At 41.7% G+C, this 19,769-nt stretch overlaps 1 protein-coding gene across 9 annotated transcripts in view; it reads right to left on the minus strand.

Annotated features, from left to right (window-relative positions):
- Nucleotides 1-19,769, minus strand: part of INTS9 (integrator complex subunit 9) — a 125,576-nt gene that overhangs the window by 22,439 nt on the left and 83,368 nt on the right. For all 9 annotated transcript variants that reach the window (XM_031669933.1, XM_031669936.1, XM_021942816.2 and 6 more), the window contains 2 exons: nt 8,625-8,736; nt 5,628-5,808 (listed from right to left, as the gene is read on the minus strand). In XM_031669933.1, the coding sequence (XP_031525793.1) occupies nt 5,628-5,808; nt 8,625-8,736 (293 nt within the window). The remainder of the gene's footprint in view (nt 1-5,627; nt 5,809-8,624; nt 8,737-19,769) is intronic.

The raw sequence follows: 19,769 nt of genomic DNA on the forward strand, positions 1-19,769 counted from the left end.
CCTGGGACTTGCTAAGTTAATGCAAGTCTGGAGCTAGCAGCTATCCATTTTGGTAACTGAGTTCCTTATTTAGGGAGAAAGGGTGCTTTTCAGCAAGGCTGCATGAAAGAGAACAGCACAGTGAAACAGAAATACAGAGAAATCTCTCAGGCTCAGATTCCCCTGCCTCAACCTTCTGAGTAGCTGGAACTACGGACATGCACCACCATGCCCTGCTAATATTTTAATCTTTTGTGGAAATGAGGTCTTGCTATGTTGCTCAGGCTGATCTTGAATTCCTGGTCTCGAGCAATCTTCCCATCTTAGCCTCCTAAAGTGCTGGGGTTATAGGTGTGAGCCATCCTGACTGGCCTCTTTCTACTTCTTTAACTATTTGTCTTCACACTTTTCCTAAATATTTGTTCTCTACCGACCCCCAAAATGCAGGCATTACTTAAGTCCATCCTTTTCCCACTGCCTGTTCTTCTAACCTGAAATCCTCTCCCCAGGCAATCTCATTCATTCTTGTGGCAATCCCAGCCACTCACAACTACCTCAATGCTGAGGACACTCAACCTGTGACTCCAGCCTGGGCTTCTCAGATCTTTGAACTGGACAAGTTTCACCTGCACATCCCCTGCCTCAGGCACCGTGAATGCCCTCAGGGACAAAACCAAACTAAGCTAACCATCCTTGCTGTATGCACCTACCCTTCCTTTATAGAATCTATTTTGTTTGGGGTCTACACGATCTACCACACTAGAAATTGCAGTGTCAATCTTGATTGCTACCATTTCTGTATCAAGTAACCAGTAAGTACTGCCCGTTGTATTTCCTCATCGCCTCTCAAATCGGTTCCTGCCTTCCTTTCCTCCAGGATGGTAGAGACTGGAGTCTTCTGTCCCTCAGCCTCTGCAAAGACTATTGTCTTATACTTCAGTTTCACCCACTCCCACCACCCCCAACAAACTTCACATAAATGCAGAAGGCTCTATATAAAATGCACATATAATCATGTTCATTTCCTGCTTAAAATCCTCCAATGAATCCCTACCATGGACAGGATCCCTCTAGCCTCGTACCCTGCCACTCCCCACCCTGAACTTCATACTGAAACAATAAAGAACTATGGATAGTTCTCTGAACGAACCAAACCATTCAAACCTCCCATCTATGTCTTGGCCTGTGTTATCCTCTTGACCCACACTATCATCCCCAGCAGCCCACCCAGCTCATCCTTAAGTAGGGTTTCTGTCTGGCTGATTCTTGGTCATTCTTCAGGACACCTCCTTCCAGAATGCCTTTCTTAAACCCCCAAATGGGGTCACCACCCCTTCTCTGAATACCATAAACATATACCTAGGTGTGTGCGTGGGGATGTGTGTATATATCTCCATCAGATTATTTCCAAGTGGTAAGAGGTTTACACAGCTGCCTCTTCCTTCATGGTACACATTCCTCAAGGTCAGGGACCTCTTTGTATCCTCAGTGCTTTGGCACTTAAAGGTTTATGGAATGAACTAAATAAAACTATAGATGGAAACAAGAATAATATGATCTCTGAGTTTAGGAGTCTATGGGAGGAATATTTGAAAGGCTTAAAAGACAGAGACACGTCTCATGTCTCAGCATGGGAAAACTACTGCAAAGATGCTGATTTGTAATTTATAGGTTTTGTGGACTCAAAAAAATATTCTGAAAACTGGCAAAGTGATTCTACAATTCTTATACAAAAATAAGCAAAAATAGCTCCAATAATTCTAAGAGAAATAATAGAGAAATGTACTTTACCACTGAGTACAATTATAAGTGAGGCTGCAGTTATTAAAATATATTGGCAGTATGTTGGCCAAAGAATGAATGGATCACTCAATCAGGGTAGTCTAGAAACAAAATCTAGTACATATGAAAGTCTGGCATATAACATTAATACAAGTCAGTTGAAAAAGTTAACATTATTCAGTAAATAGTACTTGGACAGGTAACTACATGACTGTTTGGGAAAAAAACAAAGTTAATGCTTCTCTTCATACTCTATACTAAAACACATTCCAGATAAAATAGTTAAGGGATGATATAAAAAAAGAAAGTAAGAAGCTACAATAAAACTGAAAGAAAGTATGTTTAGCCATGTGACACCTATCAGGCAAGAATTTTCTAAAGATAATATCAACAGAAGAAACTGCAAAAGAGACTAAAATAATCAGTATAAAACACTAAAAAAACTTATTGCAAAAAAACAAACAAAAAAACCAAAGGCCTAAATGCAATGTGGGACCCTGGATTGGATCCTGAACAGGAAAAAAAAAAAAGAAAAAAAAAATTGTGGAGAAACTGGTGCAATCACAATAAACATCAGAGTTAATAATAATGTACTAATGTTATTTAGGCCGGGCATAGTGGCTCACGCCTGTAATCCCAGCACTTTGGGAGGCCAAGGTGGGTGGATCACCTGGAGGAGTTCGAGACCAGTCTGGCCAACATGGTGAAACCCTGTCTCTACTGAAAAATATAAAAATTAGCTGGGCATGGTGGTATGCACCTGTAATCCCAGCTACTTGGGAGGCTGAGGCAGGAGAATCACTTGAACCCAGGAGGCAGAAGTTGCAGTGAGCTGAAATCGTGCCATTGCACTCCAGCCTGGGCGAGAAGAGCAAGACTCCGTCTTTTATTAAAAAAAAAAAAAAAAAAAAAAGGTACTAACGTTATTTTAAAAATTTGGATGAATGAACATGGTCACGTGAGACATCAACATTAGGGGAAACCGAGTAAGAGGTGTACAGGAACCCTCTGTACGATCTGTGTACTTGTCTGTAAATCTAAAATCATTCCAAAGTAGTAAGTTTATTATTTAAAAATTGGAAAAAAAAAACAGACAAAAATGTGCCAAAATAAGAAAAAAAAGTCTACCTAAATATATCCTTAATACATATATAAGGAGTTCGAATAAATGTATGAGTGATGTACAAAACCTCTAACAAGTAAATGGGCAAGAAGAGAACGATTTACAGAAAAATCTTTCTGGAAAGCAATTTAGATTCAGATAATAAGCATTAAAAACTATTTATACCCTTTGTTCCAGTAATTCTACTTTTAGTAATTTACCTAAAGCAAAAGATGTCATCATATATACAGAGATATTAATTGAACATTTGTTACGAAAAGCAAAAAAATTGGGAAAAGCCCTTCCATCCAGTAGTAAGAAATAGTTAACTACATCATACTATATACAAATGATGTACAAATGATGGAATAATGTAGTCATGTAAAATTTATGTTCTTAAAGATTTGATGCTTTAATATTTAATTTTTTTTTTTTTTTTGAGACGGAGTCTTGCTCTGTCACCCAGGCTGGAGTGCAGTGGCTCGATCTCGGCTCACTGCAAGCTCCGCCTCCCGGGTTCACACCATTCTCCTGCCTCAGCCTCCCGAGTAGCTGGGACTACAGGCGCCTGCCACCACAACTGGCTAATTTTTTGTAATTTTAGTAGAGATGGGGTTTGACCGTGTTAGACAGGATAGTCTCAATCTCCTGACCTCGTGATCCACCCACCTCAGCTTCCCAAAGTGCTGGGATTACAGGCATGAGCCACTGTGCCTGGCCTCTAATATTTAATTTTTAAAAGCAAGATTCAAAATTAAATATTCAGTGTGATACTGATATAGGAAAAATAAATACATCAGAATGCTAAGAGTGGTAAGTTATTTCTGGATAGCAGGATTATGGGGTCAGTTTTTTTTTTTGAGATGAAGTCTCCCTTTGTCCCATGCTGGAGTACAAAGGCGTGATCTCGACTCACTGCAACCTCTGCCTCCCAGGTTCAAGTGATTCTCCTGCCTCAGCGTCCCAAGTAGCTGGGATTACAGGCACCCACCACACGCCCGGCTAATTTATGTATTTTAGTAGAGATGGGGTTTCGCCATGTTGGCCAGGCAGGTCTCAAACTCCTGACCTCAGGTGATCCACCCGCCTCGGCCTCCCAAAGTGCTGGGGTCACAGGTGTGAGCCACTGTGCCTGGCCGGGGTCAGTTTTTTTTTTTTAACTATCTTCTGTAATTTAAATTTTTTTCTATGGTAAACACATATTACATGTATATTAGAAACTAACAAATATCTAAAAACCAGAAACACAAAAACAACCTCCTCTCATTTTTGTATTCTCGCCTTCTGTTGAATAAAATAGTCCAACAACATAAAACATATGTGGTGGGTGAAAACTGGACTTGAAGAGTGCACACCCTGCTGGGATCCAAGCACAGAAGCCCACAGGGCTGGCCCAGGGAGTTATCTTCTTCAGTATTTTTATTAAGGATCTGGAAGCAGAAATTCAGAGCACACTGATGAAATGTGCAAGTGATACTGAGGGTAGACTGCTCATTACTCAAGATGACCTTCCTCTGTTGGGAAAAATGAGACCCTGTTCACAAAGGATAAAATTCACTGGGTACCAATAAAAAGTGACAAAGGGCCGGGCGCAGTGGCTCACGCCTGTAATCCCAGCACTTTGGGAGGCCAAGGCAGGTGGATCACCTGAGGTCAGGAGTTTGAGAACAGCTGACTAACATGGTGAAACCCCGTCTCTACTAACAATACAAAAATTAGCCATGCATGGTGGCGGGTGCCTGTAATCCCAGCTACTCGGGAGGCTGAAACAGAATTGCTTGAACCCAGGAGGCAGAGGTTGCAGTAAGCCAAAATTGTGCCACTGTACTCCAGCCCGGGCGACAGAGCAAGACTCCGTCTTAAAATAAACAAACAGAAAAAAAACGCTACAGAGAAGAATAATTTGTACATAGGATAGAGAAGCCTGTATGAGTCTAAACACAGGTGGGGTTTAGAAAAAAAGACCACAGAAGGGAATGAAAAAAGTACTTTAAAAAAGCAAGGGTTGGGAGCAGCATAATTGAATATGTTACGAGAAGGTGATGCACAAATTCCTTTTTAATTAGAAACTCAGTACATGCTGTGTCTATCTGGTTACCTCACGACTAAAAGGATTAAATGCACCCTAGACTGCCTGTGTCACAGTCCCAGAACGTTTGGGAAGCACCATTCTAAGGCACCATTGGGATATTGTACAAGTTATTTCCCACTTCTCCCTTTATTTTTGGTCAGGTGAGTTACATTCAAACATGCATCTAAATAACTCTAAAAAGGTTCACTAACTTCATATTGTTTAATATTTTGCCAACTCTAGGATTTGATCAATTTTCTGATGTAATAAAATTTTGTCAAATATCATACTATTGCAACTTTAAAAAATCTAGTTTTTCTTCTCAGATTTGGTACTATACATTTTAGACAACATGAGCTTGGGCTTGAAAAATTTTTTTAACTTTTAGAATGTCATTTCACCGAGTAACAGGCAGAGGGTGACATTTGAGAAGTATATAAGATTTTTGTTACCAATTTTGAAAGTGCTGGGCTAAGGTAAGTCTCTGCCTTACATGCTTCCCTCTTTGACAACTATTATTCTAAACTTAGCAATGCCACAGTTTTGGCTTTTAATAATGCAATCTTATCACAGAAAGAAAAACAACAAAATGAAATTTCCATAGTAATGTGAGAAAAAACAGGATTATTTTTATTCTTACTGCTTGAATGTCCTGAATCAAATAAAATCCATAGAAAAAAACTACTGACATACCACTCAGCAAAGATCTGGGAAAACTCCAGTGAACTGTTGGCCACAGGGGAGATGAAGTAGAGGGGGACGCTGGAGAGCCCAGCTGAGTCGATGTACTGATACAGGCACTCCAGGAGGTCATAGATCACTCCAGAAGGGTAGCAGGGAACCAACACGTTTCCTCCATTCCGGACTGTCAGAGCTAGAAAAGTGGATGCCAGAGGAGAAAAAACATCGTATCAAGAGGGCAGTGTTATAGACTGTAACTTGTAAAATAAGATTTGCACTTGTTTACCGACTTCTGTTTTTATGATTCACTCGCCTGTCTAATAACCTGCTTCTTTTGAAGAACACATCAAAGCAGGGGATGCTATAGGCTGATACTGATTTTCTCATCACTGTCTAATCTAGGTCCCTGGGAATAGAGCATGTGATTAGGGGTCTGGGTTTTTACCAATGGCAGCAGAGCTTCAGGACAGAGCCTCCAAGCTCCTTCCTGTTTTAGATCCTGCTCAAAAATTTGCTGGATTTGTCTCTGTTCAGTCTCTGAACATGGCTGAATGACATATAAGGAAATAGGCCAAGTTTTTCTGTTTGAGTAATATTTGTCTGCAGGAGTTAGTAGTATTTTCTTTCATTAACGTTTGTCTGCAGGAAAATCCCCTATACTTTAAGTACTTAGGCTCACCTAGATGCTGTAACTTGAGTGCTGGTGGACTTGCTATTGCTAGAGTATGGTATTAAAGTAGGGTACAGTGGAGAAAATCAACATAACTGGTCATAGCTCAAGAGCCTGGCTCAAATCCTACCTCTGTCCCAACCCACAGGACCACAGGAAAGCCACTACAACCTTCCCTGACCTCAGTTTCTGCATCCGTTACACGAAAAGAATGAATGAGATCAGTAATTTTCAAGCTTCAGTTTGTATGGAAAATGTCAGAGAATATGTTGAAAATGGAACTTTTCTTCTGGGTGTCTCCTTTCCCCAGAGATTCTGACTTACCAGGTAGGGCCCCCAAATTTGCATTTTTAATAAGTAATCCCATTGGTCTTAAGGAATGTGGTTAGTGGACCCCACTTTGGGAGACTGAATTAGAAGTAAGGTTCCTTTCAAGCCTAAAGTTCTTCGAGTAGATGATTCTAGACTATAAACAAACATACAAACCAAGACTATTTGAGATTAGTCCAATTATTTTTCTAAGGTAAAAATAAATTACCTTTGGGTTAGTATCAAAGAACAAAAACAGACTATGTTTATTAGCATGGCCAAGTGAAATTTCTAAGAACAGTGCCTTCCATGTAAATATAAGAAGATGACCACTTCTTCTTCCTAGAGCAGAAGTAGTATCACTTAAAGTTGCTAGAGCTGAAGGTCTGAGCTCATTAACTTAGCTGTTACGGACTGAATGTGTGTGTCCCCCACAAGATTCTTATGTTGTAGGCCTAACCCCCACTGTGATGGTACAGAGAGGCAGGGACTTTGGGAAGTGATCAGGTTTAGATGAGGTCACAAGGGTGCAGGCCCCATGATGGGATTCATGCCCTCGTAAGAAGAGAAAGAGAGGCTGGGTACGGTGGCTCACACCTGTAATCCCAGCACTTTGGGAGGCCGAGGCGGATGGATCATGAGGTCAGGAGTTCGAGACCAGCCTGGCCAACATAGTGAAACCCCGTCCCATCTCTACTAAAAATACAAAAATTAGCCGGGCACGGTAGTGTGCACCTGTAGTCCCAGCTACTCAGATTTACTGAGTTATATCTGAAGGAAAATAAATTTCTTACAGGTAGAAAATGCCCCATACCTCTCTTAATTTAGCCTTTCTCCAAAAGAAGAAAGAATAAAACCAATCAAATATTAGTGGGGAAAAAATATACCTGTTTGGCTGGGTGCTGTGGCTCACACCTGAAATCCCAGCATTTTGGAAGGCCAATGTGGGCAGATCGCCTGAGGTCAGGAGTTCCAGACCAGCCTGGCCAACATGGTGAAATCCTGTCTCTATGAAAAATACAAAAATTAGCCAGGTGTGGTGGCACATGCCTGTAGTCCCAGCTACTCAGAAGGCTGAGGCAGGAGAATCACTTGAACCCAGGAGACGGAGGTTGCAGTGAGCCAAGATCATGCCACTGCACTCCAGCCTGGGTGACAGAGCAAGACTCTGTCTCAAAAACAAACAAACAGGCCGGGCGCGGTGGCTCAAGCCTGTAATCCCAGCACTTTGGGAGGCCGAGACGGGCGGATCACGAGGTCAGGAGATCGAGACCATCCTGGCTAACAAGGTGAAACCCCGTCTCTACTAAAAAATACAAAAAACTAGCCGGGCGAAGTGGCGGGCGCCTGTGGTCCCAGCTACTTGGGAGGCTGAGGCAGGAGAATGGCGTGAACCCGGGAGGCGGAGCTTGCAGTGAGCTGAGATCCGGCCACCGCACTCCAGCCTGGGCGACAGAGCCAGACTCAGTCTCAAACAAACAAACAAACAAACAAACATACATACATATATATATATATCTGTTCACTGTATTGCTGTTGTGAGTTCAAAGTGTAACACTCTTTTCTGTGCTATTATTTGCAAAGATGTACTGCCTCCCTTCTTTGACAACTGCTACCCTGTAAGCACTCCTTCCCGCATTATTGTAAAATAGTATATTTATTATTATTATTATTTATTATTATTATTTTTTGAGACGGAGTCTCGCTCTGTCGCCCAGGCTGGAGTGCAGTGGCCGGATCTCAGCTCACTGCAAGCTCCGCCTCCTGGGTTCACACCATTCTCCTGCCTCAGCCTCCCGAGTAGCTGGGACTACAGGCGTCCGCCACATCGCCCGGCTAGTTTTTTGTATTTTTAGTAGAGACAGGGTTTCACCGTGTTAGCCAGGATGGTCTGGATCTCCTGACCTCGTCTCGGCCTCCCAAAGTGCTGGGATTACAGGCTTGAGCCACCGCGCCCGGCCAGTATATTTATTATTGTAAAATAAATGCAAGATAGAGCATCCAACATAAGATGAGAGATGGTTGCACACCTAGGTTGCTGCAGAATTCTCCCACCATGCCATCTGGGTTTGCAGTGGGGATCTGGGTAAGCCCTGTCAGGACAAGAACATCGCTGTTTTTGAGAGAAGCTTGGTCCATGGGCTGAAAAAGAACACAGAAATATGGTTGGTAATTTTAAAAGGAGCATTACCTGCAAATAGTGAAAGAATAAGAGAACACAGACATTGCTCTTTCTATGTTGAACCCATCATCGAGTTCTCTTACGTTCTCTAAGGAATAGTCTGTCCTTAACCATTGGCTGCCTAAGTTGGGTGGGGACTGATGGCAGGAGGCAAGAGGAAGTTTTACGCAGGGATGAACAAGTTCTGTATCTTCACTGGGGCAGTGATTATATCAAAATTCAGTTTTACACATTTAAGATCTTTATGTTTCACCATATATACATTTTACCTCCATTAAAACAAGGTATCTTGTATTTCTGTAATGATTTCTTCGTTTCAAAATGCTATCTCACATGTCATCAGTGGTTCTCAAGCTTCATGTGAGTCAGAATCCCCTGGAGGGTGTGCTAAAACACGGATTGCTGGGTCCCTCCCAGAGTTTCAGATGCAGGTTGGGATGGGGCCTGAGAATCTGCATTTTCACATGTTCCCAGGAGATGCTGCCATTGCTGGCCTGGGGGATCACACTTTGAGAAGCATACATTATAGAATTTGAATCTTAAAATAACTCTGAAGCACAGGAAGTAAGCATACACTATGGGAATATGGAATTTGGGACTCAAAGAGGTAAGGAGATTTACACTAAATCCCAGTGGCATAGAAGCCATGAAGAACCCTGGATTGGGAACTAGAAGGTCAAATCTACTCCCAATTCCATGACCAGCCTCATGACCTCAGTCATGGCTCTGAGCTGAGTTTCCTATAAAATGGGGCTATTTCTTGACCCATCTCCCTTAGATGACTTCTGTAAGTCTCATAGGTTAACATCCATGATCTTCTTGTGAACTAGGAACTCCCAGGGCACACTACTATGTGATTCTTAGGATGCTGTGTTTTTATTTTTACTCACCACAGCTTGAATTTAATTTTGATTGTTTTCCAATCATTTCAAAAAATATTACCCTTTCTAAATAAATTAGGATTAAAATAAGAAACCAAAATGAGGGCCCATGGATTAAGAAGCTGGAGAGCTCACAGGAGAGCTCATAAAGATTTCCATCTGAAATGCATCCTCTCCTCGTCTCCATTGAAAATACCCAGTGGATCATCAGAAGAAAAAAGCTAGCAACACAGTTTACTATGAAGGCCTATCCCTCTTTTTTCTGTCCCACCCAATTTCGCAATAAATAAAATTCCAAATAATAGCAAAGTCTCAACATCTGCATTGTGGTCTCCGAGGAGCTGTGCCTTGAGTATTTTCCTTTCACCTTCTATTATATATAAGCATGGATACATGAGCTTCATTATTTTTTAAATAACATAATTGTGGTCTTACGTTATAAGCAGCTTTATAACCTGAAAAACATTTAATATGAAAACAGAAAAAGGCCAGTGGTGAAGACAGCTATATGTGAATAGCTTCTATTTTCTATTTGCACAAGTATATTCACACAAGTATGTAAGAGCGTTTTCTCTGCTTGGGCAGAACTCATCTATTTGTACTTCTCCAACAAATACATATGCATCCATTGTTTCCAGAGAAGAGAGGAAGGTAAGTACAGGACAGCGATTCTTAGCAGATGTGTAAGGGGCCTCAGATGATTTCTCATGTGCGAGTATCAACTGGAAAGAAACCAGAATGGTGACAAAGGAACCAAGCATCAATGGGTAGCAGTTAGCTTAAAATGGCAACCATTTTATATGGACCTTGTTAGAATGAACCAATAATGATCCCGAGGGCTGAAGGGAGATGAGGGACTTTAGAGGATCCAGGAACCTTCTGAAATGGTATATACAATTCTGTGTGTGCCTGTGTATACTTTTCTTTTTTCTTCTCATCTTGGCTCACTGCAATCTCCACCTCCCGGGTTCAAGCGATCTCCTGCCTCAGCCTCCTGAGTAGCTGGGATTACAGGTGCTCACCACCAAGCCCAGGTAACTTCTGTATTTTTAGTAGGGAAAATTTTCACCATGTTGGCCAGGCTGGTCTTGTACTCCTGACCTCAAGCGATCTTCCTGCTTTGGTCTCCCAAAGTGCTGGGATTACAGTCATGAGCCACAATGCCCAGCCTCTGTGTATACTTTTCCATAAATTTAACTGGGTGGTGAAATGGGGCCATGATCCTAAAAAGATGAAGAACTGCTAATCCACACTTGAGCTCAGACATTTGAGGCTGCAGTGAGCTATGTGTGTACCACTGTGCTTTGGCCTGGCCGGCATTGCAAGACTGTCTCCCTCTCAAACAAAAAAAAAGAACTACCGATCCAGATAAAAACATGTAACACAGGCAGGGCTCGGTGGCTCACGCCTGTAATCCCAGCACTTTAGGAGGCCGAGGCAGGTGGATCACAAGGTCAGGCACTGGAGACCAGCCTGGCCAACATAGTGAAACTCCGTCTCTACTAAAAATACAAATAATTAACTAGGCGTGGTGGCGGGTGCCTATAATCCCAGCTACTCGGGAGGCTGAGGCAGGAGAATTGCTTGAACCCGGGAGGTAGAGGTTGCAGTGAGCTGAGATCACGCCATTGCACTCTAGCCTGGGCAACAAGAGCAAAACTCCGTCTCAAACAAAACAAAACATGTAACACAGAGCAAACTCTGCAAACATCTCTGAAACTTGGCCATCAGCATCTTCCTCTGAATATTAAAGGACCGCCAACACACAAACAGAGGCAGTGCTACAGTACGAATGTCGCCGAGTGGGAACCATTTTAAGATACCTCATGATCAGGTCAGACTGGATGTTTGTAATTTTAGCCCTTAACTCAGAGACATTTCTCGTTGATTCCCAGGGCTACTGTGATGAAGCAGGCTTAAAAGGCTTTTAGTGACACTCTCCAAAGCAAGCTGACACCTCAAACATCTCCATTTCACCACCAAAGGGCAAATGTATAGATTACTGGTGTCAATGACCACTCACTTGAGTGCTGCAAACGGGAACATTTTGTTCAAACACACACACAAAGAAAAAGTCATCTTGTCCAAGTACCAACTTAAAATACCTTACAAAGTTGAAAGTCACAAACAAGTGATTCTTCTTTTTGGTCACTTTGCAAGCTGGGGACCCCTGGCCAGCGACGCCCCACTCGGGCCTCACTCAGCCATACTGGTGTGCCCCAGCTTACCTGTTACTGCTTATACCTGTGTTCAGTAGTGTCCGAGCTCTTGTACAGCGCCCAAGAAGAATGAGAATACACTGAACATTAAAGGGCGAGGAGGGTGAAGAAGAATTTTATTGAGCGATGGAACAGCTCTTAGAAGAGAGGGGATGTGGGGGGTGGTCCCCCATCCCTGCAGTTGGGTGGTTCTCTCCTATTATTGACTGAGTCTGGGGTCTTACAAGCAGAGGATGCACAGTGCATGCTGATTGGTTAGTATGTAAAAAAGGTTAAAGCAAAGACACCAATAAAAGGTGAGTATCGCAGTGTAGAAAACTAAGTAGGAAAGGGTAGGTATATGTAAAATAGGTGAAGGGTGGGGATCAATCAGGGGAAAGCGCACCAAACAGAAAGATAAATTCTCAATCCAAGTCCGAAGATTTAACTTGTAGCTTGGCTTTCAGGCTTTAAACCGTCTTTGGCTTGGAGGTGTGGTTTCACTGGGTACCCATCCCATCTGCCCAGGCATTTGGCTGCCTCCTGTTGCTCTCACAAACTTGAGGAATAATATTTTCATAAACCCCAAGCCTAAGAGGGCTGTGGCCACGGGATCGGGCCTCTGATGCTTCATTTAGATTGAACACTTGGCACAAGGCATGAGAAGAAGACCTGGTCCCTAGAAGCTTATAATCCAGTTGAAGAAAACATTTATGCATAATTTTAGAAAAAGGATTTTTCAAAAAGCCACAGAAAGTATAACGCAAATTTTCAGTTTGCACTGAGTATACAGATGCCAAGAGGAATGCAGACTAGCAAGCTGCACCAGGCCAGGTGAGGTCAGTAACACATGGCTTTTGGCAGATGATGTTTTGCTCCAGTTTTCTTTTCTTCCTTGGCTAAGGAACTTAAGACTCAATTTCAATAGCCTGGGTCACTCACTGCCTTTGGAACATCTCCCAGACATCTCTCCCTTCCCCAATACCAAGTTGTCCCTTTAACATGTGCCCTGGGGCTTCTAATACTTTCTATCTCAGCACTGATCACTCCAAACTGAAAGTACTATTTACTTGTCTGTGTCCCTCACAGGACTCTGAAGCTCCGTGAAGGCAAGAACTTTGTTTCCCTGTTGCCTAGCAAAATGCCTGGCATACAGCATTTGCTAAAGAAACATTTGCTGAATAGATGAATAAATAAAAAGAACGTGGTCTGGTAGGAAACGTGAGAATTTCACACTGGGAAAGAGTGCAGTAGGAGTCAGGAAGGTGAGAGGAAGCATGACCACTGCAGGATGGAGAGTGTACTCTGGGCTAGAGAAAGGAGTAAAGAGAGTGCAATTGGTAAAGGACCAAAGTGGTCAGGATCATGCCCACTGACAGAGTGGGCAGTGACGAGTCAACCTTCTGAAGCAGCAAATGACATTCTGGTAACAGCAATTACAGATTTTGCTAAAGGAGGTGGGTGAGAGCAAACAGAGAACATTTTTAAGGCCCCTATAGCAGTCCAGACAGAGAGAAACAAATTATGTCATGGCAGGTGAGGAGATGGAAGCACCAGATCCACTTGACTGATCACCTGCACACTGGAGAAAAGTTCTGCATGTACACATCTTCGCCCACTATTACCACTTCTGTAAATTTCATGTTTCTCCTATAGCCTAGCTTACTCTGTTCCCCAAAGTAGGGGTTTAGGAAATATCACTAACTACAGGAGGTAATGAATGAACAACTAAACAAATGCACCATAAATGGTATACTTTATTTCTGAGAGAAGGAAATATTCTGCAGAGAGAAGCTGTACAGCCAGATAAGACAAATAAGATAGAAAGCATGGAAAGAAACAGGTGGAGAGCCAGTAAATTGTCTGGTCTCCCCCTCCTTGCTTTGTGGGACCTACCTCCAACCAATCCATGGACTATTAGTAGCTCAGCTTACCTGCCGCCCTAGCCCCCCAAATATATTAGGTTTAATAGAGCTTCCAGATCAGGGCATAGTACTGCAGAAACAGCATAACATTTGGGGAAATTCAGGGGGAAGAAAACATTACAAAAAACAAAACAAACCTACCTAGCAACTGCCTCAGTTCTTAAAAATTTGATTCGGCTGGGCACGGTGGCTCATGCCTATAATCCCAGAACTTTGGGAGGTCGAGGCAGGTGGATCACTTGAGCCAAGGAGTTTGAAACCAGCCTGGGCAACAGGGCAAAACTCCATCTCTACAAAAAATACAAAAAAATTAGCTGGCATGGTGGTGTGCGCCTATACCTCTAGCTACTCAAGAGGCTGAGATGGGAGGATCTCTTAGGCTCAGGAGGCAGAAGTTGCAGTGAACTGAGATCATGCCCTTGCCCTCCAGCCTGAGTGACAGAGTAAGACCCTGTCTCAAAACAAACAAACAAACAAAAAACAAAACCCAAAAAACAAAAAACCTGATTCAAGAAATCCAAATTTAAGATATTTTCTTTAGATTTAAGAGAAGAAACTACATTACTGCCAGTCTTTGTTTATTTATTTCTTATTTATTTTTGAGACAGAATCTTGCTCTATTGCTCAGACTGGAGTGCAGTGGCGTGACCTCAGCTCACTGCAGCCTCAACCTCCTTGGGCTCAAGCGAGACTTCCACCTCAGCTTCCCAAGTAGCTGGGACCACAGGTGCATGCCACCATGGCCAGCTAAGTTTTGTACTTTTTGTAGAGACGGAGTTTTACCATGTTGCCCAGCCTGGTCTCAAACTCCTGGGCTCAAGCAATCCTCCTGCCTCGACCTCCCAAAGTGCTGGGATTACAGGCGCAAGTCACCAGGCCCAACCAGTGCCAGAGTCTTTAAGACTTCAAGAAAATGAGCCAATCGGAGCATTCCCCTGACCTTCAAAGGGAAAAGGATCATGAAGTACAGGTGTGGGAATTGTGCCAGCTCTAGGAGACCTTCTCATAGGCCAACCACCATCTTCCAACCCCATGGATAAGAAGGAATTCCCACAGTGAAGAATAAAACATCATAAGCTCAGGGAATGACTGGGTGGAAAATGCCAATTCATTTTCTTTTACTTCATTTCTTAAACAAATTCTTTCCAAAATTCTAAGCCAGAGGTTCTTAACCTGAAAAATAACAATGGTCTTCTGAGGACTCCATAAACTCAGGGTCTCCAGAAATAAAAAGCGAAGTCTGTGTCAATGTGCATAAAAGTTTTATTACTTTTTCTGGAGTAGTTCTCATCAGATTATTACTATCAGGCTTTTGGTTAATGACCCACAAAATGTTAAGAACCACTGCTTGAAGGCAGACATCCCCCTGTGGAACCCTTGCTTTCAAATAATCTCTCCTCCCCTTCTTCCTCAAAAGACACAGGAGCCTTAGAAACTAGGGAACCACGTGTCTTAGCTTCAAGGCCAAAAGTTACGTGGGGAGGAAACAGCCCACTGACTGGCTGTGCCTGGTTTTCCAAATTTATTCCTGGCCAGAGACCAAGGTGTTGGAGAGTCTTCAAGGCCTTCAGGTAAGAGCTAAAGGGGTAGGATGGGTACCTTTCCAGGTCTGTTTTGTGGTCAGAAGGATGAGAAAAGATCAAAACAATAAACAAACTAAACCTAAACACAAATGAAAACATACTGCCAAGAGTAACAACAAAATACTCTACCGTGCCCTACAATTTTCCATACTTCAAATCTTAGCCTGGTAAGGACATCAGTGTCACAATCTATTATAGATAAGTTTCTAAAACTAACCAGACCAGGCGTGGTGGCTCATGCCTGTAATCCCACCACTTTGGGAGGCTGAGATGGGTGAATCGCTTGAGCCCAAGAGTTCAAGACCAGCCTGGGCAACATGGTAAAACCTTGTTTCTAAAAAAAAAAAAAAAAAAAAAAATTAGCCAGATGTGCTGGTGCACTGTAGTCCCAGCTACTTGGGAGGCTGAGGTGGGAGAATCATCTGAGCCTGGAGAGTTTAAGGTTGCAGTGAGCCATGATCACACCACTGCACTCCAACCTGGGCAACAGAGTGAGACTGTCTCAAAAATAAATAAATAAATTATAAAACTAAGCCCTAATGTCTAGGTATATGTAGCTTTTGCTATACTATGCTGGGGAGTTTCACATCTAAAACTCAAGTCTACCCCTGAAGTCAGGCAGAGTAGCCAAGAAGCTATTGAAATAATATGACTATTACGTTGCCTTTTCAAACCAACATAATACAAAATGTAGTATTCAAATACAGGTTCAAAAGTCACAAGCAAATCCATTCATTTGATTTCCACAGTCAGAAAGGCCATGACTTCAATTATCAAAAGTGCTTGCTAGTTATTGCCAATACATTTGTGGGATCTTTCCAACAGGTGCTGCTTGTGTTGTTCTATTAGTATTATTTTTAAACTGTGTCCTGGGCCCTCTTTCTGGGCGGACTATACAACTGTTTGAAATAAGTTTTTTTCAGGAAAAAAGTTTTAAACCATTTCAATGTCCAACAGTGAGAAAGAGTTAAACATTTCATGGTATATCCACGGGACAGAGCACTAGACAGGTATCATATGTCATGTGGTAGAATCCATGATGACCTAAGTAAAGTTCACTACACAGTTCATCAGAAAGAGCAGAAAAGCAGGCTGCAAATAGCTCTTAATGTTAGGATTCATACAATTTTTATCTTTTCTCTGAGATTTTTGTATTTTCCAAAATTACTACAATAAATACAAATTAAAATTTTCTAATCAGAAATAGAAGAAAATAATATTATTTCAAAATAAGACGTCTACTATGACTCCTGACAAGACCACACATGGACATGAGCTGCTGGCATGCTCCTAGAATCTATTTTTATTTTTATTTACTTATTTTGAGACAGGGTCTCACTCTGTGGTCCAGGCTGAAGCACACTGGTGCGGCCACACCTCACTACAGCCTCAACCTCCCTAACTCAAGTGATCCTCCCACGTCAGCATCCCGAGTAGCTGGGACCACAGGCGTGTGCCACCACGCCCAGCTTCTTTTTTGATTTTTTGTAGAGACGGGTTCCACTATGTTGCCCAAGCTGGTCTCGAACATCCTGAGCTCAAGCAATCCTCCCACCTTGGCCTCCCAAGGTGTTGGGATTATAGGCGTGAGCCAATGTGCTCTGCCACACTCCCAGAATCTAAACTGAGATGACAGAGGTGCTCAGAAGCAAAGGCAGCTGACAAATGTGAGAAACTAAATCATAAATTCCTGGGGAATAAATTCCTGGGGAAACTAGGGGCCTTGGAATGAGGACAAAAGGGCAGGCAATAGCTTCTACTGCGGATGGAGGAGAGGTTGCGCAAAAACTCTTTGTCCTTTTTTCTTTCCTCCATATTACAGTTGGCAGATTGTGGCCGGTTCAACCCCCACTCTGTGAGGAAGGAAATGCCAGAACAGCGGGATGAAGGTTCACAGAACACTAAGCCACTCCTTGGTTGTTCCCTCACACCACAAGGGCAAAGTGGTGACAAGTCAGGGAGACACTCAGGAGAAACAATGTCTGAAGCAGAGATATGAGAGGAGGGGCCCTGAGGGTCAAGCAAGGAGAGCTCGCAGGGAATCAAACAAGACCACCAAGGAAGGCAGCACCTACTAAACATTGTGAGCTAAAATCTATCTCCACAGGGAGAATTAGTGAACCACAGTAGGAATATATGTATTACAATGTCCCAAAAAATATACAGAGGGAGATTAAAATGAGCAAGTGTAAAGAGAAACATCTAGAAATACTGTGAACAAAAGTATGTTTGTGTGAGGAGCAGCATGAATATGGCCGAGAATGAATTCAGGAGCTGGAAGATTTTTTTCAGGAGGCTTCATGAAGTAGATGGGAAATATACAAGAAAAAAGACATGCAATACACAAAAGTGTCAGTATCTATATACTAGAAATTCCATAAAAAGAAAAAGAAAATCAGCCAGGAGTAAGTAATTTAAAATATGACTAAGAAGTTTTTTAAGTTAAAGGAAACTGGAAGATTTCACAGACACTATATTAACAGGAAAAACACACATTGAAGAGAAATCATTGTAAAACATACAAATATTAAAGTGAAAATTCTAAAAGCAGATCCCATATAATGGAACACAAATCTAAATGCCTTCAGAGTTCTTAACAACAACAAGTGATACAAGTGGAAAATGAAGTCGTATTTCCAAAGCTTTATCCTATCAAAGTTTTTTTGCCTTTGATTTTTAATCCATCCAAGCTATCATTTAAATGTGAGAAAAAATTAAAGACACTCTTAATAATCAAGGCCTCATAGGCTTACCACTTCAAGACCCTCTAGATTCCTTCCCATTCCTCAAGTATTCCTGGAAGAAAAAAAGTCAATCTAGCAGGATGTTATGAGATCCTGTATATGGAAAGTAAGGTTGAAAAACTTACAATGTATCTCAATGAAGATCACTGTTGTTGCAATAAGGAATACATTCACCACCCTATGTGTATTCTAAATGACCCAGAACTAAAATTCTAGATGGTTTCACCATGGTCAGCATGGGGTATGGTGTACAAAGGAAGAGAGAAAGATGGGGGAGACAAGAGGACAGTGTGGCTTTGGGAGGAAACATACAGATACTGATAAGTAAGATAGTCACAGAAAAAATAAACTAAGAAATACCTCAGAAGAATAAAAATAAAATGTGTATTTTCACATATACAGAAGGAAATTTACCCTTCTAAAGGAAGGCAAGAAAGGACTAGGAAAAGAATGAACTAAAAACATGACAGAAGATGGCAAAACTACAACAGCCATCACAAGAAATACAAACAGGCTCACCAACCAAGAGACACTAGATTAAAAAAAAAAAATTCCGGCCAAGCACAGTGGCTCATGCCTGTAATCCCAGCACTTTGGGAGGTCAAAGGTGAACTGATCGCTTGAGCCCAGGAGTTTGAGACCAGCCTGGGCAATATAGGAAGATCCTGTCTCTACAAAAAGTACAAAAATTACCCAGGCACGGTGACATGTGCCTGTAGTCCCAGCTACTTTGGAGGCTGAGGCGGGAGGACTGCTTGAATTGCAGAGGCAGAGGCTGCAGTGAGTTGAGACCACACCACTGTACTCTAGCCTGGGTGACACAGCAAGAGACCTTGTCTCAAAAAAAAAAAAAAAAAACAAACCAAACCTGGGAAAAAGCCTCTTGGCTTTTAATGCAGTTTTTATAGAGAAAAAAAGGAAAGCATCGAAGCATCCTGATAAAAAGAATAACTGATTGATAAAATGATCATGAATATATGGACTCCTGAGTATACAGCATGGAAATATTAAAAACTAAAAATTGGTAAAACTACAGTGAGAAATAATCAAAAACACACCCTTTTCAGAAATCAGTAGCTAAGCAAAGATATAAGACTTGAATGATGCAAAACACTCAAATACATATAGAAATATTTTACCCAACAGTGAATACACATTCTTTTCCAAGACACGTAGAGAACATTTACAAAAATAGATTGTGCTTCAAAGGAAGCCTAATCAAATTTCAGTCCATCAGGATATGTTTATTATAATGCAAAAGATTAGACTCTTGAAACATAGGCTTAAAAAAATTTCCTCTAATCCTATGTCTAATCAGACTGGATGGACTAGAAACAATTATACTGTAAAATAACCTTTGGTTATTTAAATCATGAACATTATAAAGAATATTATGACACTTAGAGATGAATGACAAAGCACTGCGTATCAAAAATGTAACAGAGTAAAATTATACTAAGATACAAACTGGTTGCTTTAAATACATTTGTGGAAAAGCAAACACTGAAACGCATTTAGTAAAAACAGTAAATCTGAAGTAAAGAAGGAAGGAAGGAAATAAAGGGCAGAACAAAGGATGAAAATACAACCAAAACAATTAAAAGCAAAAACTTATTTTTTGAATAAAATCAATAATATAGACAATCTTCTGGCAAGTCTGAT

This window comes from Papio anubis, chromosome 8 (assembly GCF_008728515.1).
Source record: "Papio anubis isolate 15944 chromosome 8, Panubis1.0, whole genome shotgun sequence".
Classification (NCBI taxonomy): Eukaryota; Metazoa; Chordata; class Mammalia; order Primates; family Cercopithecidae; genus Papio; species Papio anubis.